At 48.3% G+C, this 23,243-nt stretch overlaps 1 protein-coding gene, 1 non-coding gene and 1 pseudogene across 2 annotated transcripts; 2 read left to right on the top strand and 1 right to left on the bottom strand.

Annotated features, from left to right (window-relative positions):
* Positions 1 to 6,913: 6,913 nt before the first annotated feature.
* On the bottom strand, positions 6,914 to 8,285 carry LOC136455241 (serpin-Z1-like; annotated as a pseudogene).
* Positions 8,286 to 9,480: 1,195 nt separating this feature from the next.
* Positions 9,481 to 11,870, top strand: LOC136453317 (F-box protein At4g18380-like). Its single transcript, XM_066453888.1, has one exon. The coding sequence runs from the start codon at positions 9,829 to 9,831 to the stop codon at positions 11,065 to 11,067; it is 1,239 nt and encodes a 412-aa protein (XP_066309985.1). The 5' UTR covers positions 9,481 to 9,828; the 3' UTR covers positions 11,068 to 11,870.
* Positions 11,871 to 14,574: 2,704 nt separating this feature from the next.
* LOC136455748 (small nucleolar RNA Z247) lies at positions 14,575 to 14,711 on the top strand. The gene has a single exon (XR_010759221.1). It is a non-coding gene; the product is annotated as a small nucleolar RNA Z247 (small nucleolar RNA).
* The last annotated feature ends 8,532 nt before the right edge of the window (positions 14,712 to 23,243 follow it).

The following is a 23,243-nucleotide window of genomic DNA, read 5'->3' as shown; positions in this document are numbered from 1 at the left end:
AGGCTGGACGGCGAGCTGGTCGGTGAGCGGATGGGTGTCTCCCACCTGGTCGGTGAATTTTCCCCTCAGGGCGTCTTGGTAAGTAGCGGCGACATTGGTGAGCCCGAAGGGCAGAGCCACAACTCCTGCAGTTTTCTGGGTAGCCTCCGATAGATTTGGATCGAAGGGTGGTTGGCGCTGAACCAAAGTGTCCAGGGCCGATTCGGCGACGGAGAGGCAATCGGCGAGCTTCAGACCGATCCGATCGATGGATTCGATCAGATCGTCATTGTTGACCTGCCTCCTCCAGTAGCGAGGAAGCAAGCGGCGGGTCGTTGATGAAGGTGACCTTAGAAGTGGTTCCAAGATCGGATCTGCAGTTGTGGGTGCAGGGGTGGTCGGCGTGGAACCGATCTACACCAGCTCGAGGAGCTCTCCGACTCCGTCAGCATTGATGACCCACGAGATGGATCTAATCGTGAAGATCTGGCTAGGCTATGGAAGGGACGAAGAGCCTACTGAAAAAACCATCTTGTTCGACAAGGAAACAACACGCACACCCCTACCTGGCGCGCCAACTGTCGACAGAATACCATCGGTAGTCCTCCGAGGGGTATCTCATGAAGGTAGATTGATCGGTAGGGGAGCGTGAGATCAAGAACAAGAAGGCAACAGAGACACACGAGTTAGATAGGTTCAGGCCGTCAGTATGACGTAATACCCTACTCCTGTGGTCTGTTGGTTTGTATTAGCTATCGTATGATATTGCGTGAGTTTGGAGGGGGTCCCTGCCCGCCTTATATAGTCCGGGGAGCAGGGTTACAAGTCGGTTAGATCTGAGAGATAACCGGAAAGTAATAACTGATTACAGGAATCTTGAGATCATACATATCCTAACAGATCTCGTAGTATCAGGATATCTTCCAGATGCCTTGTAGAAGGCGCCGACCAGAGTCGTGCCCCGCAAGGCTTTGTCATGTGGGCTGGGCCGCCCCTGAGGGCGTAGCCCATGTGGTCTGCCGTGGGTATCCGAGGTCATACCCCCCACATCTCCCATGATCCCATCCATGGTTCAGCCCCCTCTCTGTTGCACATGAAGAACAATGAGGCTCTACCCATGGCTTCCCACTACTTCTTCCCATCATCCCTCTCCACTTACTCAACCAAAACGGAGGGCTCCTGCAGCTATGATTCTGATTTGCCGCTGCAATCTCCATCAAGAACAATGCAGCACAATTTGGATGAAGGATGATGATCTCCTCTGCTGCAGTAAGCCGACCCTCCCTTCCCTCTCTCACTGCGTGTTCCATCTCCTGATCCTCATACCTCTATTGATCTCCTCATGTACCACAGGACGTCCCCAAATCGATCCCTCGCTGCCCAACTTTTTGTGGACGCGGAGTATATGAATTGTGGCACCGGCAATCTTTGCAACGGTATCATCCCCATCAAGCATCAACTCGTGCACTGCTGTAGCACCACATCACCATGAGGATGTTTCCCTAGCATGCCTTGCTGTATCCTCAAGCCTGCAGCACTGCCACATCCGCCGCCCACGTACAAAGGTTGTGCCGCCGTCCATCGTCGCCACTAGCTGTTGTTGATCGTGCATCGGCTGCCACTAAACCCAAGTGGGACCCCCTTTGCCTCTCACATATCTATTTTACCTTATCACGTAGCAATTCATAGCCTATACTTTGAGATCCATCGAGTTCTGGTGAGGTTTGCCCACGATACGTGTTGTTGTCCCCTCGTCCAGCTGTGCTACAGCTGATGGCAATGGCGCTCCCCACTGATCCATTGAGTTTTGTGATAAATCCTTTGACTAGAAAATTCCTCATGTACTTGCACATGTCTCCGCAAAAATTCATTGCCAGAAAGACCAAGTCGAGAGAGATATCATCACTTTTGTTCTTGCTGCCCCTGTTGTATCACAGCGGCGCTGCTGCCGGTTAGCGTTCGCGTTCCCAGTGATCTAGGTAATCAAACCCTTTGATCATGATGTATTTCTTGAAGTTGCACATACCTCTGCAAATCAGTTTGGTCATAGGAGCCATGATGCCAAAGTTATTGATGTCGTCGCGCTTGCTACCCTATGCCTCGCAACCACACTGCTGTAGGTTGGCATACATGTTCCCGCTGTTTCGCTACTCCAGTGGTCAGTCCCTTTGACCCGAATGTTTTTCATATCCTTGAGTATGCCTCTGAAAATTGGTTCGGTCATTCATGCCATGATGGCCAAGATATTGAGGCCGCAACATTCGTTTCCCTCGCTGTCCAAACAGCCATACCACCCTGTTTTGCAATCGCATTCCCTAGCTAACCAACACTCAAAATGGCATGCCCTTTTTCCAACACATACTCCATACAATGCTCAACATCCCCACAAAATAGATTGCCAATTGGTTCTGCTTTGACCATGATCCTTGTGATCGTAAACTCCGTTGCGCGCTTATGTGCATGTTCTGGATGCACCAATGTTTCATTGCATTCTCCTCTAAACCGGACTTCGAATTGATGAGCCCTTTGGCTTGAACATTCATAGGGTAGTTTTACACAATCCCACAAGATATCCTTACCATAAGTTCAGCATGACCCTTCCTTCTGATGGCCACAACCACCGCTACCCGCTGCACGGGCATGTCCAGTCGGTGTACACATTGTTGTAACTGTGTCCCTCATTGATCTAGCATCCACCTCAGCGCATTGGTTGTTCATATATGTTCCCAAGTGTCCCTTCACAAATCGAAAAGATAATCTTCATATGAGTTTGCAAAACATGATCTAAATGTTCAGCTTCACTTTTCGCCTCGTATCAATATATGGTCATCTCGCTATTGGTAAATTTCAACTATGCCAACCACCACCATTGTCCCTGTTTCATTTTCTTTGACCAAAGACAAATATTCTTGATAGTATCTCACTGTACCATCTCACTCTTGCATAGTTATTGCCATCTATATGTTCTCTCTAATCAAGCTTTCATAGTCATCTCGTGTGATCTAGCTCTTAAATCTTCGTATGCTTAATTCATTCTCATAATGTCTGGTCCATCTTGTATACAAATTCTTTGATCATTTACCCTTCATCTATAAATCCACATGCTCTCTAAATCTTTCAAGTTAGCCCACATACATCATGTCTATTCTATTCCTATCATTTATCAAACTTTGCAACTTCTACCTTTGAACTTTCATGACTTTTAAACCGTAGCTTCGTTTCTAGTAGTCTTTGCGCTCATATGTTCGTAGCTACAAGCCTACGTGTTTTAAAACCTTTATATCTTGATTTATAATGCTTGGTGTACTGTTTCTAGGTTTGTTTAGCATGCATCTTGTCAGTGCGAAAAGTGACCAACTAGTAAATATTTGTCGTTTTGTCGTACGTTGTGATCGGATGTGGTCTAGCACTCAATGACACAGGGTTTATACTAGTTCAGGCAATGTGCCCTACGTCTAGTTTGAGTCGGTCGGTGACTTTATTCCTGAGCCCAGGTGCTTGAAGTTTGGTGTGGGGTTACAAACAAGTGGGAATAAGATGGGGGGTATCAGAGGTCCGGTCGGACTCTGGACCAAAGGGCCAAGAGTGACGGGAGCTCCAACATGCGCTAAGTGTTTGAACGTATGCTCTGTCTAGCTTTAGAGTTCTAGAGCCAAGCAGAGAGAATCGGAATCAAGTATGTGAATCAATCGTCCTCCTTTTGGAGAGAGCGCATCCCCTTTTATAGATAAAGGGGACAGCTTTACAAGAGAGAGAGTGTGTGTGCTACCTAGTCTTATTGCCCATGTCGTCGGGTACAAGGCGGTTTGTCGGCGCCTACAATACTGTTGACGCCTAGATGCATGTGGTAGGCTCCATCGTGTTCTTCTGGTATGGCTAATGTCGGCGCCTACCATACTGTAGGACAAATGTCGGCGCCCATAACACTTTCATGTTCTTACACGTCTAGAAGGTTGCGGAGCACCCTTCTGACATGACCTGATAGTACTGTCCTGCAGGTGTGCAGGGTACGGTCCTTGGTATTGCGGTTGACTTGAGAGCCCTGCCTTACTTGCTCCGTCAGATTCTTTGGGTCCTTACCGAGCGGGCGTCCCCATTCGGTCATTTCCCGGTCGGCTCTGACCGCATCGGTCGGAGAAGAGCTATAAGCAGAGGTTCGGTGTACTCCTAGTCGAAGAAGCGGGTCAGAGTCGGAAGCGAGCGTTGCCCTTCCTTGGCCAGGCCTCCTAGTCAGAGAGGCGGGTCGGAGTCAGAAGCGAGCATCGCCCCTCCTTGGCCAGGCCTCCCTGTTAGAGAGAAGGGTCGGAGTCAGAAGCGAGCATCGCCCCTCCTTGGCTAGGCCTCCCGGTCGGAGACTGGATCACTCTTCCGACCTGTCGTTAGGTATCTAGGCCGGCCCAGGAGTTGCACGTCGTCCGCAATGTTGTTTGCTGGGGCCGAGCTTTTTGCTGGGAAGCAAGTCCATTAGGGGCCCTGGGTTTATGAACCCGACACATCTTGATTTATAATGCTTGGTGTACTATTTCTAGGTTTGCTTAACATGCTTGTACTTGATGATGCTATCGTTAGAAGTGGAGCTAAGCAAGAATGATCCAGAAGAGTTGGAAAGTTGGATGGCACGCTTTGGAAGGCAAGTGTAACATGAGTACCCTTGTTACCTAATAACCATATATTCACCATTCATGTGCATGTGTCTAATATGATGAAACATTAAAGACCTTACCTAGTATACTTTTGATATCTTATATCCTTGTTACCTATGGGTTTTGCATATGGGTAGACTAGCTTAGTTTGCTATCACCAACTATAATGATCTATAATATTGATTAATGATATATGCAACTATAGATTAAAATGAGCTTTTTAGCAACATGGATAGAAGGGGGCTAGAACATTGAGCCTTTTTGCGTGCTCTAGTTTATCCTCCGTAAGGACTGAATCTTAAAGCAGCCACCCAGGACTTACAGTACAACCACGAGTACTACATGGCTCTGGTCTTAGCCTAGTATCCTAATCTATTCTAGCTCGTCAGCAGCTTATCGAAAGGGCAAGAGGGGGTGCCAGCTCGGGTATAGCTCTTGTCCTGCCACGGTGTGTGCTAGGCTGCAGTCATAAGTGTGCCACCTTCGGAGGAGAGCATCTATATCGCCTGGTCAATCTGAAACCTTAGCTGCTGCTACTTATTAGAACAACCAGTGAAATGCTACGTAGTGATCCCTGCCAACTTACCTTGGAAGTGAGTAAAAGAGGCTGATCACCTCGGGCAAAGGGTAATCATGACTCGTGGGTAAAGATGTACACACTAAACTGATATATCAGCCGTGCTCTCGGCAACGAGCGACCTAGATCCTTTTTGAGATAGATGGTTCTATGGATGGTTTGAGTGATGATTAATCTTGATGTTAGTTATACTTTCACCTTGGGAGCTTAAGCATACCTAGCAACATAGGTTTAATAAATAAAATATGACCAACTAAAAATTCTTACCGCGGTTTAGCCGTGTCCAGCCTTGACTCTTGCATCCCCTCATGTTATACTTGTTTATTATGGTATGCTCCCACTTGCTTTACAATCGATAAAAAATTCTGGATGGGTACCAGATGGTGGTTCAAGTGACGAGTTTACCAAAGGAGTTCCAAGAGTACTAGGCGACTGCTCCCCAGTTAACTGTCCCTGTGGAGTATGGAGTCCCGAATAGAAGATATAGAATAGTTTTCGCTATGCTTTGTAATAGATGTAAGTCTTGATGTAACTATGTTTCGATATATAATAAAGCATTGTCCTTGATATTCTCCATATTTGTCGCTATATGTGTCGTGTGGACATTTTGGGCACACATATAGTTAGCGCTTGGTATTCTTTGGAAAACTGGATGCGATAGCAGTCAGTCGCCGGGCGGACCGACGCTAGAGAAGAAGAAGCGGAGAAGAGGTGGCACCACCGGGGCACCACTCGCCGGCGCACAGGTGCGGCCGAGCCACACACGGCACCATCGATTGGCCCCTCGGTCGGCACCCTTAGCTGGCGCGCGCGCATGCACAGGAGAAGAACTAGGCGACACACGGACCTTACTTTGCCGGCGGCGAGCCCACGCAGGAGACCCGGCGATGGCGCCTTAGGTAAGCATGGTGGCCCTTCCAATGATCTTAAGGTTAGGAATTTGCAACTGGAGATTTAACTTTGGAGAATCCAATTCTTGGGTTTCAAGATTTGAGGGGATCTGAGGAACTTTAATTTGGGTTCTATGAACTAATTTGATTTGAATCCCCTCCTTCTTATTGCTTATCCGAAACCCTAGCTTGAAACGACCGAAGGGTGGCACTTCGATCTTAAACTTAATCAATCGGTTTAATTAAAACTTAGGTCTAAGATTAAGGTTCATCGTTTAGGCTAAACCATCTCTTGATACCAAATGTTAGAACTTATGATTCATAGGATCTTAATTAGCCTAATCCGATGAACACCTACTCCACACTTAGTAATTAATTAGACTTAATTGAATCGGATGTGCTCATTAGAGCCGTTGAAGTCCGCGTGCCTGCTCGAGTAGCAGGCATGACGTAGATCTCCTTCTCCAGTGGGCGTCGGTGACGAGGACGAGAGAGATGTCGGCACAGGGTGGCTGACGGCTGGATACAGGTCTTTAGGACCACTCCCAAGCTCACCTTGATCAGTAGGTCTTAGGTTAATTAGGACTAATTCCCATCATCACTAATCACAGAGATGCCTCCATCTTATATAGCTCGGTTTGGCCTGGGACCAGGCCCATTAGTCGGTTATTAGGGCATGGGCCCCGATTAGGGCACTGTTAATGGACTATTAGTCCCTAATGACTCAGTCAGTCTTCGACTAAGCCAAGATCATTCCAACAATAAGTACTAACCGCTTTCATATCGTTATTATATTCACTCAAAGAAGTATCACTCATCTAAAATTACTGAGGAATCGATGGGTCGATCACTTGTCTAGCAAAAACCACCACGCCGCTGAGTTCCTCCTTGATCAAGAACATGAATGGGTGGTCGGCGACGAAGTCCACCGGCGCCTCCAGGAGCGCGCACCCGAAGCGCATAGCGACAGCGGTCGCGGAGGCTGCCTCGGTCCCTTCCTCGTTCACCTCCACGAAGGACTCATGGTAGACATCGGACACGACGAGCGGCTCCGACGCCCCACCTCCACTATGTCGCCATCGAAGGGTAGGAGCAGTCCGAGGTCCAGCAGCATCTCCCTCGCGTTCGTCTTGTACGCGACGGTGAACCTGGGAACCCTGAACGCGTGCATGGGGACCTCGTCCGTCAAAGTTCTAGAGCTCTCGAGCAGCGCCAGGTCGGCGCTCAGCTTGTGCAGCAGCGTCGGCAGTCCGTCGTGGGAGTCTGGAAGGTAGATGTACATCGAGAACACCCGATGCTCGCCGTGGCCTTGTTGCGCGTAGCGAAGCCTCACGAGCTTGTAGCCGGGCCAGCAGGCGATGCACTGCTTGCTGGTGCTCGACATGAACGGCACGCGGACGACGCAACCGTCGTGCAGGAAAAGGGCTTCGTCCCGCGTCAGGTAGGCGTCGAACTTGCGCTCCCACACGCCCTTGAAGTAGAGTGCGTTGGCAAGCATCGCCGGCGTCCCACGGTGGAGGTAGCCCGTGGGAAAAAGGTCCTTGATCCGGCCGGCCGTCGTGCTCGCGATCCACTCGTTGATCTGGCTCCTCGTCTCCTCTGGCTAGCGTAGATCAACACAAGGAACCAAACGAAGTTGTCTTAAGCCCACCAAATTCGTGAGCAGTACGTACGAGAAGAAAGGGGATTCCGAGTTTACCATGGTTTTGAAGAACGCCTGGCGCGCCTCTTATGTGCTGGTAATTCTGTTACATTGGATCCAGATCCAGGTGACTCAACTGGGTTGGCTCGTCGGTGTGAGAGTAAAGAAGGCCCAATAGTTTCTTTAGAGCGAGCAAGGCCCAAAACGTGTTTGGACGCCAAACATGTTGGCCCAACTAAGAATCTAGGAACTGCGAGGAAGGATAAGTGCGGAAATCCCCTCGGCGTGGTGTGGGTTGCTTGCTACGAAGGAACTATAATTTGGAACGGATCGCCGATGATTGCATCAGATAGCGGGAACGCAAGGATGGTTACGCAATCAACCAGGACGCATTCGAGTGAGGCATGATCATGGCTCATGGTGGTGCACTAGATTACCTGAGGAAAAGGAGGCCACTTTTGCCCTTGAGCAGTCGCTTGAGAGCGAAGTTTGCGTCGATGATGACACTCCCTGGAAAGCGTAAACCAATCATTTCCACAATCCCAATTCCCCATCTCCACACCCCTCGCGAAATGACGCCCTGTTTGTCTTGTCCTTGCCTCGGTGGTCTGTCCCCTCGTGTCCTTGCACATGCGGAGCACGGAGCAGTTCCCAGCTGGCAGGCCCTCGTGCAGGTCGTGATGGTCTTCCTTCCACGTCGTTTCGTTCTGGGCTACGCTGCTGCGTCGGTTTTGCAGGCGGCGAACTAGTTTACGCCTTTGTATGTTTGAGCTTATGTCATACTTTTTCAGTCCACAAACAGTATTTTTCTCTCATACTAAATTAGTCAACGACGCTTTCAGTTATGGCTTATCGCCTTATCACATTCCTTACGCCTACTGCCTAGTGCTGAGTGCTGGCACTTGAGCAGAGTTGAATACTTCTCCTACTTGGGCTTGCATCTCATCTGCGATCTGTTCTGTTCTGCTCGCTCATCTCATCTCATCCAACCAGTTGGTGCTCTGACAACAAACTAGATTTGTTTAATCAGCTCTTTCGTAAGGGTCTGTTTGGAATGCGGGATTTTTCTTCATTCCTGCGTTTTTCATATGAAATTGAATTGATTCCTGTAAATTCATGTGTGATTCCTATGAAATTCCTGCGTTTCAAACATGCGCTAAGATCCCTCCCTCCCACTAGTGTCCTGCAAAGTCAAAGCACCTGAGGTCCGTCCGACCCGTCGGCGTTGAGGAACGAGGATCGGACGGCTCGTGCGGGGGGACAGGTGCCTCCCGCCGCTATCATCGGCACGCACGGGCACAGGCCCGCACAGCGCGAGGCGCGCGCGCACTGCCCTGACCCTGGGTGAGAGCGACCAATCTCTATCAGGTTTCCCTCGCTCCCACGCCACCCACAGCGATGCGGGTGCGGGTGCGGGTGCGGGTGCGGATGCGGATGCGGATGCGAACGCGAACGCGAACGCGATGTTTCTGCTCTAGCCCAGGTCAGCTGCCAGCCAATCCAACGTATCCTATCCCATCGGGTATTCCGGGAATTTCGCCGCGGAGAGCGACGGCCTCTTTCAGGTTCAGGGTTTCAGCCACATGCCGGCGGCAGGATCTTTCCAGTGGAATCCGCAGAGCGCGCTGAGACGTCCCCGTTGGCCGTTGCTTGGATGCCTCGCTCGCAGTCGCAACGTCCCAATGACCCAGTCCCAGCGCAGCAGCCTGCGCCACACCAGAAACCACACCACACCACCACGCTGGGACACCGCCGTGACCCTGATCCTGACCCGGACCCCCACTCCCCAGTCCGCGGCTGACACCTCATCCTCGCCCGCACACACAAGACACGAGCCTGCCGCCGATCCCCGTTCCCCGTGACCCCCTCTCACACTCGCTGGAGTCGCAGTCGCATCAGCCGTGACCCGTGAGCTTGTGCCGTGCGGTGCGTGCCGACTACGGACTACTCCTACCAGCGCAGCGAGCGATCCACTGCAGGGGAATCCAATCAAATCCATCAAGAAGGTAGCCCCGAGGCCGACCGGCTCTCGCCACACGCCGCCCCGCGCCGACGCCTCTCCCCGATCCTGATCTGTGTGCCTGCAGCCTGCGTGGGATGGAGGCGGCGCCGCGGCGGCGGCAGCAGCAGCAGCTGGAGGAGGAGGTGGGGTGCCCGTGCGGCGGGTTCGAGGCCGCGGACCAGTTCGAGCGGCTCCACGACGCGGTGCTGCTCGACGTCCTCAACCGCATCGGCGACGTCAAGGCGCTCGGCCGCTGCGCCCTCGTCTCGCGCCGCTTCCACGCGCTCGTGCCGCTCGTCGACTCCGTCTTCGTCCGCGTCGACTGCGTCATCCCCGACGACCCGCCGCCCTCCTCTTCCTTCTCCTCCGCCGGCGCCGCACCGGGCTCCCCGCCGCACCAGGCGCCGGCCCCCGCCGCGCGCGGGCGCGGCTCGCTCGCGCGCGTCCTGCTCGGCGGCATCGCCAGGCCCATCCACGCGCTCGGCCAGATCCTCTCCCCCGCCGCAGCAGCCGTCTCCCGGCGCTCCGAGCCGCCACTGCCCGCTTCCCCGCCCGCGCCCGTCGCGGACGTCTCCCACCACTCACCCTCCGAGGTGCTCCGCTCCTTCAAGGAGCTGCGGCGCCTCCACATCGAGCTGCCCACGGGCGAGCTCGGCATTGACGACGGCGTGCTCCTTAAGTGGAAGGCCGACTTCGGCTCCACCCTCGGCAGCTGCATCATCCTCGGCGCCTCGTCGGTCTCGTCCAAGCCGCCCACAGGGTCCACCCAGGCGGAAACTGCTGCGGCCGACAGCGCGGCCACCGCTCCCGATACCAGTAGGGAGACTGAAGAGCCGGGGAGCCTGCCTGATTCTCTCTACACAAATGGAGGGCTCAAGCTTCGCGTTGTCTGGACCATCAGCTCCCTGATTGCTGCGTCGGCGAGGCATTACTTGCTGCACCCGATTATCTGTAATCACGAAACGCTGGAGAGCTTGGACCTGACAGATGCCGACGGGCAAGGGGTGCTCACCATGGACAGGAGGCAGATGCAGGAACTGCGGATGCGGCCCGTCTCTCCGTCAGGGAGCTCGCACCGCACACTCATGCCGGCACTCAGTATGCGTCTGCACTATGCACCGCTCATTGAGCTGCCTGGGGGAACGCTGCTCAAGGGCGCGACACTGGTGGCGATCAGACCAAGCGAGGATGCCTTGAGGGAGGGTCAAGGGGTTGGTGCTGCAGGTCCTGTTGGTACATGCTGGATTTCAGAGGCCTTTGAGGAGCCATATCGAACTGCTGCAAAGGTGCTTCTCAAGAGAAGGGCATATTGCCTTGAAATGAACTCGTTCTGAGCGCCAGGGATTCAGTTCAACAGAGTTCTACCCTTCTGACAGGTGAAATGCCACTTTACAGTTCTAAATATGATTATGGGTTGAACTAATGCCGAAATACCGAAAGGTCGTCGATGTGCAATACTACAGTTTCTAAGAGGAACAGATGTATTTTTGTAAAGTGGAAACATAAGAGGATATCCAAAAATAGAGCTGATAAACAACAAATGCCTATTACAAAAAATCAAAGTGATAAACTGCAATGGTGATGCTTGGATTTAGTTAACCATGGGTTATATCAGACATTCCTGAAATGGTGTAGTTCTGAATTTATTCAGCTATGAAGTATTGGTATTTCATTTTAGCCATCTTTGTGATTTCCATTGGTTCTTTGACCGCACTGTCAGGTGCTTTTCCAATATTCCATGAACTTCACAAAATTGTAAGCACAATGCTTGGACCTCTTGCTTTTGTAGTTTTGTGGATCTCAGTTGTCAAACCAATTTGGACATCAGACCAAGCTCATCCTTGAATCTGCACTTCCATCTGCTGATGCTGAAAGTTTCATTGTAAAAAATTACTCCATTCCTAGTATTCCAGATCGTCCAGAAGGCAGTGATCATTAGTTATCTGAAGATGGGACAGCCAAAAAAAAGTTCTTGCTTCAATTACCATGTCAAGAGGCTGCAAATTAGTGTCCGTTCCAGCAGGGTTTTTTCTCGCGGGCGGGATTGGACCCATATTTCATTAAGACGAAAGGAGCTTTGTTAGTTGTTAGGCCTGCTACCCATCTATTAATTAGGGCCTTGTATAGATCACCTCCAAATTCCAAGTTTTTTTACTCTCTCTCCATTACATCAATTTTTAGCTGCTTGCATGGAGCATTAAATGTAGGTAAAAAAAATAACTAATTGCACAGTTTAGTTCGAAATCACGAGATGAATCTTTTGAGCTTAGTTGGTCCACGATGGAACAATATTTACTAAATAAGACGAAAGTGTTACTATTTATCGGTTTGAAATTTTTTACAATCTAAACATGGCCTAGGGCCTGTTTGGAATGTAGGAATTGCGCAGGAATTTCACAGGAATTAATTCATTTTCACATAAAAAAGTAAATGAACGGGAAAAAATCCCGCATTTCAAACCGGCCTTGTTTAGATCACCTCCAAATTCCAAGTTTTTTCACTATCTCTCCGTCACATCAATTTTTAGCCACTTGCATGGAGCATTAAATGTAGGTAAAAAAAATAACTAATTGCACAGTTTAGTTGGAAATCACGAGATGAATCTTTTGAGCTTAGTTGGTCCATGATTGGACAATATTTACCAAATAAGACGAAAGTGCTACTATTCATCGGGTTACAATTTTTTGCAATCTAAACATGGAATTAGTTCCACTTCGTTTAGATTGACTAAACATGTGACCTGATGAATAGTAGCGCTGTTTAGTTCCACTTCGTTTTGCCAAATTTTTCAAGATTCCCCGTCACATCGAATCTTTAGACGCATGCATGAAGCATTAAATATAAATAAAAAATAAAACTAATTACACAGTTTAGACGAAATCCACGAGACGAATCTTTTAAGCCTAATTAGACTATGATTGGACACTAATTACCAAATAACAACGAAAATGCTACAGTGCTCATTTTGCAAAAAAATTTGCATCTAAACTGGGCCCTAGATGGCAGTTCAAATGTCCGTGTACAAGGACACTGGCTCCATTATTCACGACAGCATCTTTCTGACATACTGCCTTCGTTTTACAACACGGCCAATTCAGCTGGTGCCCGCCACGCCGGCAGCAAGGGGCAGACCGGTGAGCTGGAGCTGCACCAGGCCCACGCGTCCCTAGGGCTGGCCGCGACTCGAACAGAGGGAGCCCAGAGTGGACCGACCGCATCGCATGTGCCTGGCAGTGTGCGGCGCGGCAGTCAATGACGCACCGGCGGCGTGATCGCCAGGGAGAGGCGTGCACCATGCAATGAGCCTCGGAGAAGGCAATGCAGACCCTCATCTTCAACCAAGTGCAGCCTTCCTTAGCTCAATCTGGAAGTCAAGGAATAACCTCATCTTAGCTTAAGCTAAGAGATTCTTCAAGCCAAAGTACGCGCTTTTTCTTACGCGCGCAAAAGTCCTACTTTCATTTTATTAGTCAATAGTTAAACAATCTTGTTTAATCTCTTTAGCTTGAATTATTTTCTCTCTCTTTGTCTCTTGAGCTGCTCCCTTTAGTCAGCCTGTTCGCTTGTTGGTTTCAGCCAGCCCAAACCAACCAGCCAACAGTATTTTTCTCTCACAATAAACCAGCACCAGCCAGCTCAAACCAGCCCAGAAACCAACCAGCGAACATGCCCAGTTGCTCTACTTGTACTCTCTTTAAACTCTTTAATAAAATTCACGGTAGGGGCGCGCCCCTCATGTTTCCATAAAAAATAGAAGCTCGAATTTGGCCGGTGGCAAGGCAATGGTAGGGCGGCCATGGAATAGAGCATAGTGGTAGGTGAGGTGGTACCACGTGTGAAAATGGCAAGGAGGGGGTGTGGACTCGAGTATGGCAAGTGGGAAACCGATAAAACAGAAAAGTAGAGATGCCCCTCCTTGACCCGAGGAATGGGTTGTAGAGGGGAGAATTTAGATAGTCAACAAATCAAGAGGGCCAAGTAGGTACTCTTTTGAAGATGGTTTTTTTCTCCACTACAATTGGTGGAACCTAGTGTTAAGAATATCCAATAGGATCACATGACCGCAATATCTGGTTGATTGATATCTCCTGAAGATTGGTTATGCGCTCAGGCTTGGATTGCGGGTGAAGGCAAGTGTCACGGCTTCGGTTAGATAGGATAGGTATCTCCTGATTGATGTAATCTTGTGATGTAATCTAGAGTTATCAAAGTAGTTAGCTTTTTCTTTTTGTACAAGTTGTACCGCCACGCCAGGGGCTCTTCCTGGCTATATTAACACGAAGCCGTGAGCCTGAGAGGGCATCACGTTCCAACCATTTTCACATGATATCAGAGCTAGGTTAGTCCACAATATTCTCGATGGCTTCCTCTTCCGTGCTTCAACAATCGTTCTCTCTGATCGGTTGTCCCGTCATCGAGAAGCTGGGCAAAGGAAATTTTCCCTATGGAGCGCCCAGGTGTTGTCTGCTCTTCGCGGTGCGCAGATAGCGCACTATCTCGAGCCCGACATTGTGATGCCAGTGAAGCAGATCCCCAAGGCGGCCGACAAGCCGACTGAGCTCATCCCCAACCCTAAGTATGAAACTTGGGTTGCGAAGGACCAGCAGATTGTTAACTATCTACTCTCCAATATCTCCAAGGAGATCCAGGTGCAAGTCTCCAATTGCGCCACATCGGTCGAGATCTGGAAAGTGATCTCAGAGATGACGGCTTCCTAGTCTCAGGGCCGTATCATCAACACACACATGACGTTGGCCACAGCGCAGAAGGGCTCATCTACAATCGCTAACTACTTCAACAAGATGAAATCTCTTGCTGACGACATGGCGGCCGCCGGCAAACGTCTTGAAGATGAAGAGATCATCTCCTATGTACTAGCCGGACTTGACATGGATTTTAATCCGATTGTCTCGGTTGTCGCGGCGCGCACGGAGCCGCTATCTTTGGGCGAGCTCTACACCCAGCTAGTGAGCTGGGAACAACGGATGGATCTCCTGCACGGTGGATCCGGTTCATCTGCTAACACGGCTACACATGGAGGCCATGGCGGTTTCAACCGCGACGGTGGTGGCTGAGGACGCGGGCGCGGCCGCAACCGTGGCAACAACAACAACATCGGGCGCCCCCGGTAGAACTACAACGGCGATAAACCCATCTACCAGCTCTGCGGCAAAGAGGGCCACACCGGACTCCGCTGCTTCAAGTGTTTTGACGCTTCCTTCATCGGTCCACCAGAGCAATCCTGATCTGCCTCCTCTGCGTCATATGGGATCGACACCAACTGGTACAACAACACTGGTGCTATCGACCACATCACGGGAGAGCTAGAGAAGCTCACCATGAGGGACAAGTACCATGGAAATGACAAGGTTCATGCTGCTAATGGCGCATGTATGAGAATCAATCAAATTGGTCGAAGTTTTGTTCGTACCCCAAATCAAAATCTCGTCCTAAACAATGTTCTTTATGTTCCTGAACCTAACAAAAGCCTTACATCTGTTCATCGTCTTACATCCGATAACCATGCTTTTATTGAATATCATCCCAACTATTTTTTGATTAAGGACCAGGCGACTAAGAAAACCATCCTTAGAGGGGAATGTGAAGGCGGCCTATACCCGTTGAAGTCTAGGCCATCATCGAATAAAGGGGCGTTTGGGCTGTCAAGTCTCCTTTGTCCAGGTGGCATAGTCGTCTCGGCCACCCTTCTTTTGCAGTCGTGCAGCAAGTCCTTAGCAAAAATAGTATTCCCTTTGTTGCCGATTTGAATAAAGAAACTGTTTACGATGCTTGCCAAAAGGGCAAAAGTCATCAGCTACCCTATCCTAGATCCACGAGTATCTCATTGAGTCCCTTAGAACTTGTGTTTTCTAATGTATGGGGTCCTGCGCCCACTTCTGTTAGCAAAAACAGTTATTACGTTAGCTTCATTGATGATTTCAGCAAGTTTACATGGATTTATTTGCTTCATCATAAATCTAAAGTTTTTCAAAAATTTCATGAATTCCAAGCTATGGTTGAACGCCAATTTGATAGAAAAATTCTCGCTATGCAAACTGACTAGGGAGGGGAATATCAAAAGTTGAATGCCTTCTTTTAGCGCATTGGCATCTCGCATCATGTCTCATGCCCTTATGCACATCAACAAAATGGCTTCGCTGAACGCAAACATCGCCATATTGTTGAAGTAGGTCTCTCGCTTTTAGCCCATGCTTCTATGCCCTTAAAATTTTGGGATGAAGCTGTCATCACTGTCACCTATCTTATTAATTGCCTCCCTAGTAAAATTATCAATAACCAAACTCCTCTTGAACGCCTGTTTCATCAAACACCAGACTACTCCTCTCTTCGTACTTTTGGCTGCGCATGCTAGCCGAATCTATGGCCTTATAACGCTCGCAAGTTGCAATTCCGCTCCAAACGCTGTGTCTTCCTAGGATACAGTAACATACACAAGGGGTTCAAGTGTCTGGATGTCAATGAAGGGCGTGTCTATATTTCCCGAGATGTGGTCTTCGATGAACAAGTCTTCCCCTTCGCCGAACTCCACCCAAACGCCGGTGCTCGATTACGATCTGAAATTCTCCTCCTTCCTCCAACTTTGACAAATCCTTCACATGATTTTGGGGACGACAATTCTTCAGATCATTTTGATAATGATTCCTTGCATACTAACCCTATGTCTAAGCGTGCAGCACATAAAAAAATTTGGCGTCAAACGAACTAAATTTGGCTGGAAACGGGCGTCATTTCATGCTCCCCGAGCAATTTCCCGTTTTGGTAGGAACAGGCGGTGATCCCTAGGCCGATTCACCTACACCTTCCACTATAGAGCCGACATGATCGGTCTTGGATCCGGTGGCGTCAGCTCCTGCGCTCGTGACGAACGCGTTAGCTCCACCAGCATCCTCTCTACGTGCGCCACCTGTCTCGAACTCGCCTCACCTGGCTCCACGGACGGGGGGACAGGATATTTCGACCGATGGTGGAGAAGCTCCCTTGGGTTCACCGCTCATCGGATCTTCTGTACCAGCCATAGATCAACCCACCAGTTCTTTGCTCGCCGGATCCTCTACGCCAGCCACAGATCAACCCACCGGATCTTCTACATCGCTTGCAGCACCGGCTCTCCAGCGACCCACCACACGTCTACAACAAGGTATACGCAAACAAAAAATTTACACTGATGGAACTATTCGATATGGTCAGTTAGCAGCCACCATTGAAGGTCCTATTGATTTGCAACATGCATTAGTCGATAATAATTGGAAGCGTGCTATGGATGTTGAATTTGATGCATTGATCAGGAATAAAACTTGGCATCTAGTTCCACCTCAAAAATGTAAAAATGTGATAGATTGCAAGTGGGTCTATAAAATCAAAAGAAGATCAGATGGGAAAATTGACAGATATAAGGCACGCCTAGTAGCAAAGGGGTTCAAACAACGATATGGCATTGATTATGAGGATACTTTTAGTCCTATTGTGAAAGCAGCCACAATTCGTCTTGTGCTCTCTCTGTCTATGTCTAAGAATTGGTGTTTGAGGCAACTCGATGTTCAGAATGCTTTCTTGCATGGTTTCCTTGAAGAAGAGATATACATGAAACAACCGCCAGGTTATGAAGATAAGACCAAACCACATCACTTATGCAAACTTGACAGATCCCTGTATGGTTTAAAACAAGCACCACGGGCCTCGTATTCTAGGTTGTGTAGTAAACTTCAGAGTCTAGGCTTTGTTCCCTCCAAAGCTGACATATCATTATTCTTTTATCGGAAAGGAAATCATGTCATCTTTATGCTTGTATATGTTGATGATATAATTGTGGCCAGTTCATCAAGGAAGCAGTGGATGCTCTTCTTCGAGATTTAGAGAAGGACTTTGCAATCAAAGATCTCAGGAACCTTCACTATTTTCTTGGCATACAGGTTCAAAGAAAGAAAGGTGAATTGCTTTTGACACAGGAGCATAATGCTTCTGATATCCTCAAGAGAGTTAATATGCAGCTGTGTAAACCCGTCAAAACACCCCTTAATGCTATCGAAAAGCTTTCAGTCACTAGTGGCACTTGATTAGGAGTGGAGGACTTAACCAGATATAGGAGCATTGTTGGAGCTCTCCAGTATCTCACCCTCACACGACCAGATCTGTCTTTTTCGGTCAACAAAGTTTGTCAATTCCTTCACTCACCGACGACCGTTCATTGGGAAGCTGTGAAGAGAATATTGAGATATGTACAAGGAACAATCGGCCTAGGGTTAAAATTAGAAAATCTAACTCTATGCTTGTAAGTGCTTTTTTAGACGCTGATTGGGCCGGTTGCCCTGATGACAGATGATCTACAGGCGGCTTTGCTGTATTCCTAGGTTGCAACCTAGTGTCATGGTGCGCAAGAAAACAGCCTACGGTTTCAAGACCAAGTACAGAAGTTGAATACAAGTCTTTGGCCAACACTACTGCATAGGTAATATGGGTACAAAAATTACTTGATGAGTTAGGTATTCCACATCCTTTGGCAGCATGTTTATGGTGTGATAATCTTGGCGCAAAGTACCTATCGGCTAACCCTGTATTTCATGCACGCACCAAACATATAGAGATCGATTTTCATTTTGTATGCGAACAAGTTGCAGCAAAGCGCCTGGACATCAGATTCATCAGCACTAAGGATCAGATCGCCGATGGCTTCACTAAGCCTCTTCCAAAGAAGCAAATGGTCATGTTCAGAGACAATCTCAACCTCGCTGATAAGTTGTGATTGAGGGGGGATGTTAAGAATATCCAATAGGATCATATGACCACAATATCTGGTTGATTGATGGTTGATTGATATCTCCTGAAGATTGGTTGTGCGCTCAGGCTTGGATTGCGGGTGAAGGCAAGTATCACGGCTTCAGTTAGATAGGATAGGCATCTCCTGATTGATGTAATCTTGTGATGTAATCTAGAGTTACCAAAGTAGTTAGCTTCTTCTTGTTGTACATGTTGTACCGCCACACCAGGGGCTCTTCCTAGCTATATTAACACGAAGCCATGAGCCTGAGAGGGCATCATGTTCCAACCATTTTCACACCTAGCATACAATTGATGGAACCTAGCATATAGGAAAACCATTTGCTCCCCAAGTGCAAGTAATTGAGCTGTATCATTCTCATTAGGTGATTCAAGTACTCATCTACAAAAATATCAATTACTACAATGACAAACATTCGTAGACTCGATTACAATACTTCCTCCAATACAAAAGTACTCACTTGTAGCATCAGCTGGTACTTCATATGTTAGCACACGAAATGCTACAGTGATTTCCTAGAAGCAACTTAATCCTAGTGTACTGGATGTGTCGGGTTCATAAATTCAGGGTCCCTCATGGACCAGCTTCCCAGCAAAAGGCTCAGCCCGACGGACGATGTTGCGAATGACGCACAACTCCTGGGCCGGCCCAAATACCAAACAACAGGCCAAGGGGCGATCTGATTTCTGACCAGAAGGCCTGGCTAGAGGAACAGCGTCCGCTTTCGACACCGGCCCGCCTCTCCGACCGGAGGGCCTCGCTTCCGACTTCGGTCCGCCTCTCCGACTGGAAGGCCTGGCCAACGCCGCTTCTGACTCCGACCCGTGTCTCCGACCAGGGGACGCACCGAACCTCTGCTTATAGCTCTTCTCTGATTGGCGCAGTCGAAGCCGATTAGGGACCAACCAACCGGGGACACCCGCTCGGTAAGGACCCAGGCAACGGGCAGAGCAAGTAAGGTAGGGCGCTCAAGTCAACCACAATGTCAAAAATCGTAACCTGTACACCTGTAGGACAGTACCGACAGGATAGATCAGAAGGGTACCCTACAACCTTCCAGGCATGGCAGAGCCCAAACAGTGTTGAGGGCGCCGATATTTACCCTACAGTGTTGTGGGCGCTACCAATTCTCATACCAGGCAAACATGGTAAGGCCCCCCACATGCATCTAGGCATCCACAGTGTTGTGGACGCTGGCATTTACCATACCTGGTAGGACACGGTAAAACCTCCCACACGCGTCTGACATCAAACAGTGTTGTGGGCGCCTACCATCATCTTGTACCTGACGACATGAGTAACAAGACTTACCGGCATACGTACACTCTCCCTCTCTCACTTGTAAGGCCATCCCCTTCATCTATAAAAGGGGATGCGCTCTCTTCCAATAGGGGACAATCAACTCTCCAACAACTAAAACACACTCCAACGATCCAAACAACCAAGGATCCCAATAGAGCATACGCTCGAACACTTAGCACATAGCGGAGCTCCCGTCACTCCGGTCCTTCAGACCAGAGTCCGACTGGACCTCTTGCACCCCCCATCTTTCTCCCTCTTGTTTTGTAACCCCACTGCAAACTTCTAGCACCTAGGCTCAGGAATAAAGTCACCGACCAACTCAAACTGGACGTAGGGCATGTTGCCTAAACCAGTATAAACCCTGTGTCATTGAGTACTAGGCCACATCCGATCACAACGTACGACAAAACTATAAATATTTACGTGTTGGTCACTTTTTGCACCGACAGGATGTGTTCTTGTTCTACACAAAGTAGTCAATATGGGCCTCTACATCTTTCATTGTGCGAAGTAAAAGACCATGAGTAATCCTATATACAGCGGATCTAGCATCGGAGTAGGGTGGGTTCATGCCCCCACTAACGCTATTTAAGGCATGGAGTCTTTCCTAAAGCCTCTACAAATTGGTATCCATGGAAGCTTGAAAGGAGGGGCTAGAGATGATAGATGATGGGAGAAGTGCCTACAAACTTATTTTTCTAGATCCGCCATTGCCTATAAAAAACAAAAAACTTAAGACATCCATATTATTATAATGTATAGACATACTATAACCTAAGCAACTAAATAAAGGTGAACCTCCAACAAAAAAAGTTGGGTCATACTAGCATCACCCGCCAAATAATTATGATAGATTATTTGGTACCCGCTTTCACTATCTCCATAAACGACTATAGGTCATGAGACAATCGTCAATGTTTTCATGCACATTTATAACTATGCACGATTCAAGCATAAAAAATAATGAAATAGTCATAAGTCATCATCGTCCGATCAAGAACCATCTAGTTTCTTTGGAACAAAGATTTATGAATGTTTATACCCACGACTCACAAAGATCAATGTTAACACGCTTTGACCAAACCTCCGCTTTCCTTTTTTTTGGACAAACCTCCGCTTTCCTGGCCGCTTCTGGTTATTCCTTCGGCCGCCGCTGGCCTAGTTGGGGAGGGGGAAGGGGGTTGGCTAAGGCCCGGCTAGGAAGGGGGCAAAGGTGGGCTCTGGCTGTTGGTGGCAGAGGCGGGCTCTGACTGTTGACAGACACGGCTAAGGCCTTGGCTGTTACATTATTAAGAAACTATAATTTTAAAATCATTGATGTGTAAAACCATGGTTTAGAAAAAAGATGACTAGAGTGGAGTTTTTAAAACTCCAAAAAGATTACCATTTTAACAATACCATAATATTCAAAATCATAAAGTTTATTGCACCTAAACACTTCATGGCACTCTAAAACTAAAGTATTTCGCAAAACCATGGTATTTTTCTAAAACTCCAAAAATACTTTGTATTCAAATAGGGCCTTAATGGTGCAGCGGTCTACTGGAGCGGGCTAGTCGTGGCCATGGAGTAGGGACCAGCTTTGGTGGCTCCCACTCAGTTTTGCGAAGTACCCCTTCCGCCCAAAATAAACGCACGTCTTGCTTAAGGAATCAAACTTTTTAAAATTTAAGCAACAATATACAAAAATGTACTAATATTCATGATATGTAAGTGGACAAGACAATAAATCATTTGCTAGTAGGCTGTGTTTTCGCTCGACAAGTCTACTATGTCTTGTTTCTCGGGGTGGTGGAAGATATCAATTGCAGCTGTCCCCAAACAAGCTCGTAAAGGCCTCAACTCCTTGGTAATTTTAGTGGCATGGGAGATATGAAAGCATCGCAACTCTTGTGTCTTTGACATCAAGAGGCCGAACATTCAGGAGGTCATTAGGGCTGTTAGCTCGGAAGGGGGACTCTGGTGCTCGGCTGGAGCCTCCAAACTCTAAGAACTTGTTCTTAGGTCGCTGCCTGCCGGAGCTTAAAGCTCGGACGCATTTGGTCGTTTCTGTAGTTTTTGTAGTGAGTCTGTAACTTAGTTTCTGGGAGTGGTGTGTGTGAGTTGGGTCTCTTTGAACCTGTAACATTTTTTCTCCCTTAATTGAATGACGCGCAGTTCTCATGTGTTGCTAAAAAAAGATATGTATGAAGTATCATTACAATTATCATTGAATGTACCTTCATACTAAATTTATGAGCGGAAGCTCTCTGCACTGGGTACGTCCTTTTATATAAATGTTGATTTTTTTATATACTTAGACAAACTTTTAAAAGGTTGGCTGCTTGGTACGTGAGATTTGCACTTATTTTGGCACGAAGAGTGTCCAACAAGTGTTTTCTAAGTAGCTTTTGGAAATGCTCTAACACTATGAGGCAGCAGTTAATCACAAAGAAAAATGCTGCATGAGAAGATAAAACATCCAACTTAAATTGCAGTATAGCATCTCAATTCTCACCTATGGCACTTATTTCTAGAATCATCATTCATCAAGGATGAACTCAGGGCGGTCTGTGTTAGACAAAGGGTGTCGTAGCCCTAGGGCCTGTTCGGCAGGACTGAAAAATATTGTTCCGGCTGATTGTTGTGAAAGAAAAATACTATTCTGGCAGGACGTGAACAGTGCCCCGCTGAGTGGCCTGGCCAGCCCCAGCCAGCCGAATAAGCCAGCCGAACAAGCTCCTAATGGGCGTGCGCATCCTATTGGGCCTCGTGCCTATATGGTTAGGATAGATAGAGTGACATCTTTCAGCCAAGGATCCACGTTGTTTCTGTCAGTGGCAAGTCCATGAAAGTATATACACTCACAAACAAGCACAACCAAGTAGATCGAGTGAAACACAAATAATACAATTCAAAATAAAAGAGAGAGGACACATGATTTATCCTGTGGTTCAGTTCGCTACCAAATCTTGCATATGTCCACGTTGTTGATGAAGCCATAAAGGCTTTAGGTCTCTTCCAACCCTATCCTCTTCTCAAGTCCAACACCTAGGTTGAACTTGAGGATTCCTCTAAGATTTCAGGGTAATACAAACTTTCCGTGGCTCACTACAAGCATGGGAGCTTGCTGGGCGACGCCTAGCCGTCTAAGAGGCTTCACCTCCAAGAGCAACAAATGCGCAACGAATGATTGACGAAGCCCAACAAGTGCTCAAGCTTTGGACTGTTCTAAACTGCTCTCTAACGCTTAATCTCTCAGCCCCCAACACTTAATCACACACTAAGCACTTCACTCTCACAAAGATTGGGTTGGGAAGAGCTCTCAAATGGCTTCGGATGAGTCTAGAGTGGTCTGGGAGGTCAGCTATAGCTCCAGGGGCCGTGGGATGGGTATGTATACACCCACACCCAAAACTAGCCGTTGGAGCT

This window comes from Miscanthus floridulus, chromosome 5 (genome assembly GCF_019320115.1).
Source record: "Miscanthus floridulus cultivar M001 chromosome 5, ASM1932011v1, whole genome shotgun sequence".
Taxonomy (NCBI): domain Eukaryota; kingdom Viridiplantae; phylum Streptophyta; class Magnoliopsida; order Poales; family Poaceae; genus Miscanthus; species Miscanthus floridulus.
The sequence above is the reverse complement of the archived record's forward strand: the minus strand, read 5'-3'. Positions and strand labels throughout refer to the sequence as shown.

Bases quoted from the DNA above. Each gene is read 5' to 3' on its own strand.
- LOC136453317 (XM_066453888.1), top strand. From the start codon at position 9,829: ATGGAGGCGGCGCCGCGGCGGCGGCAGCAGCAGCAGCTGGAGGAGGAG.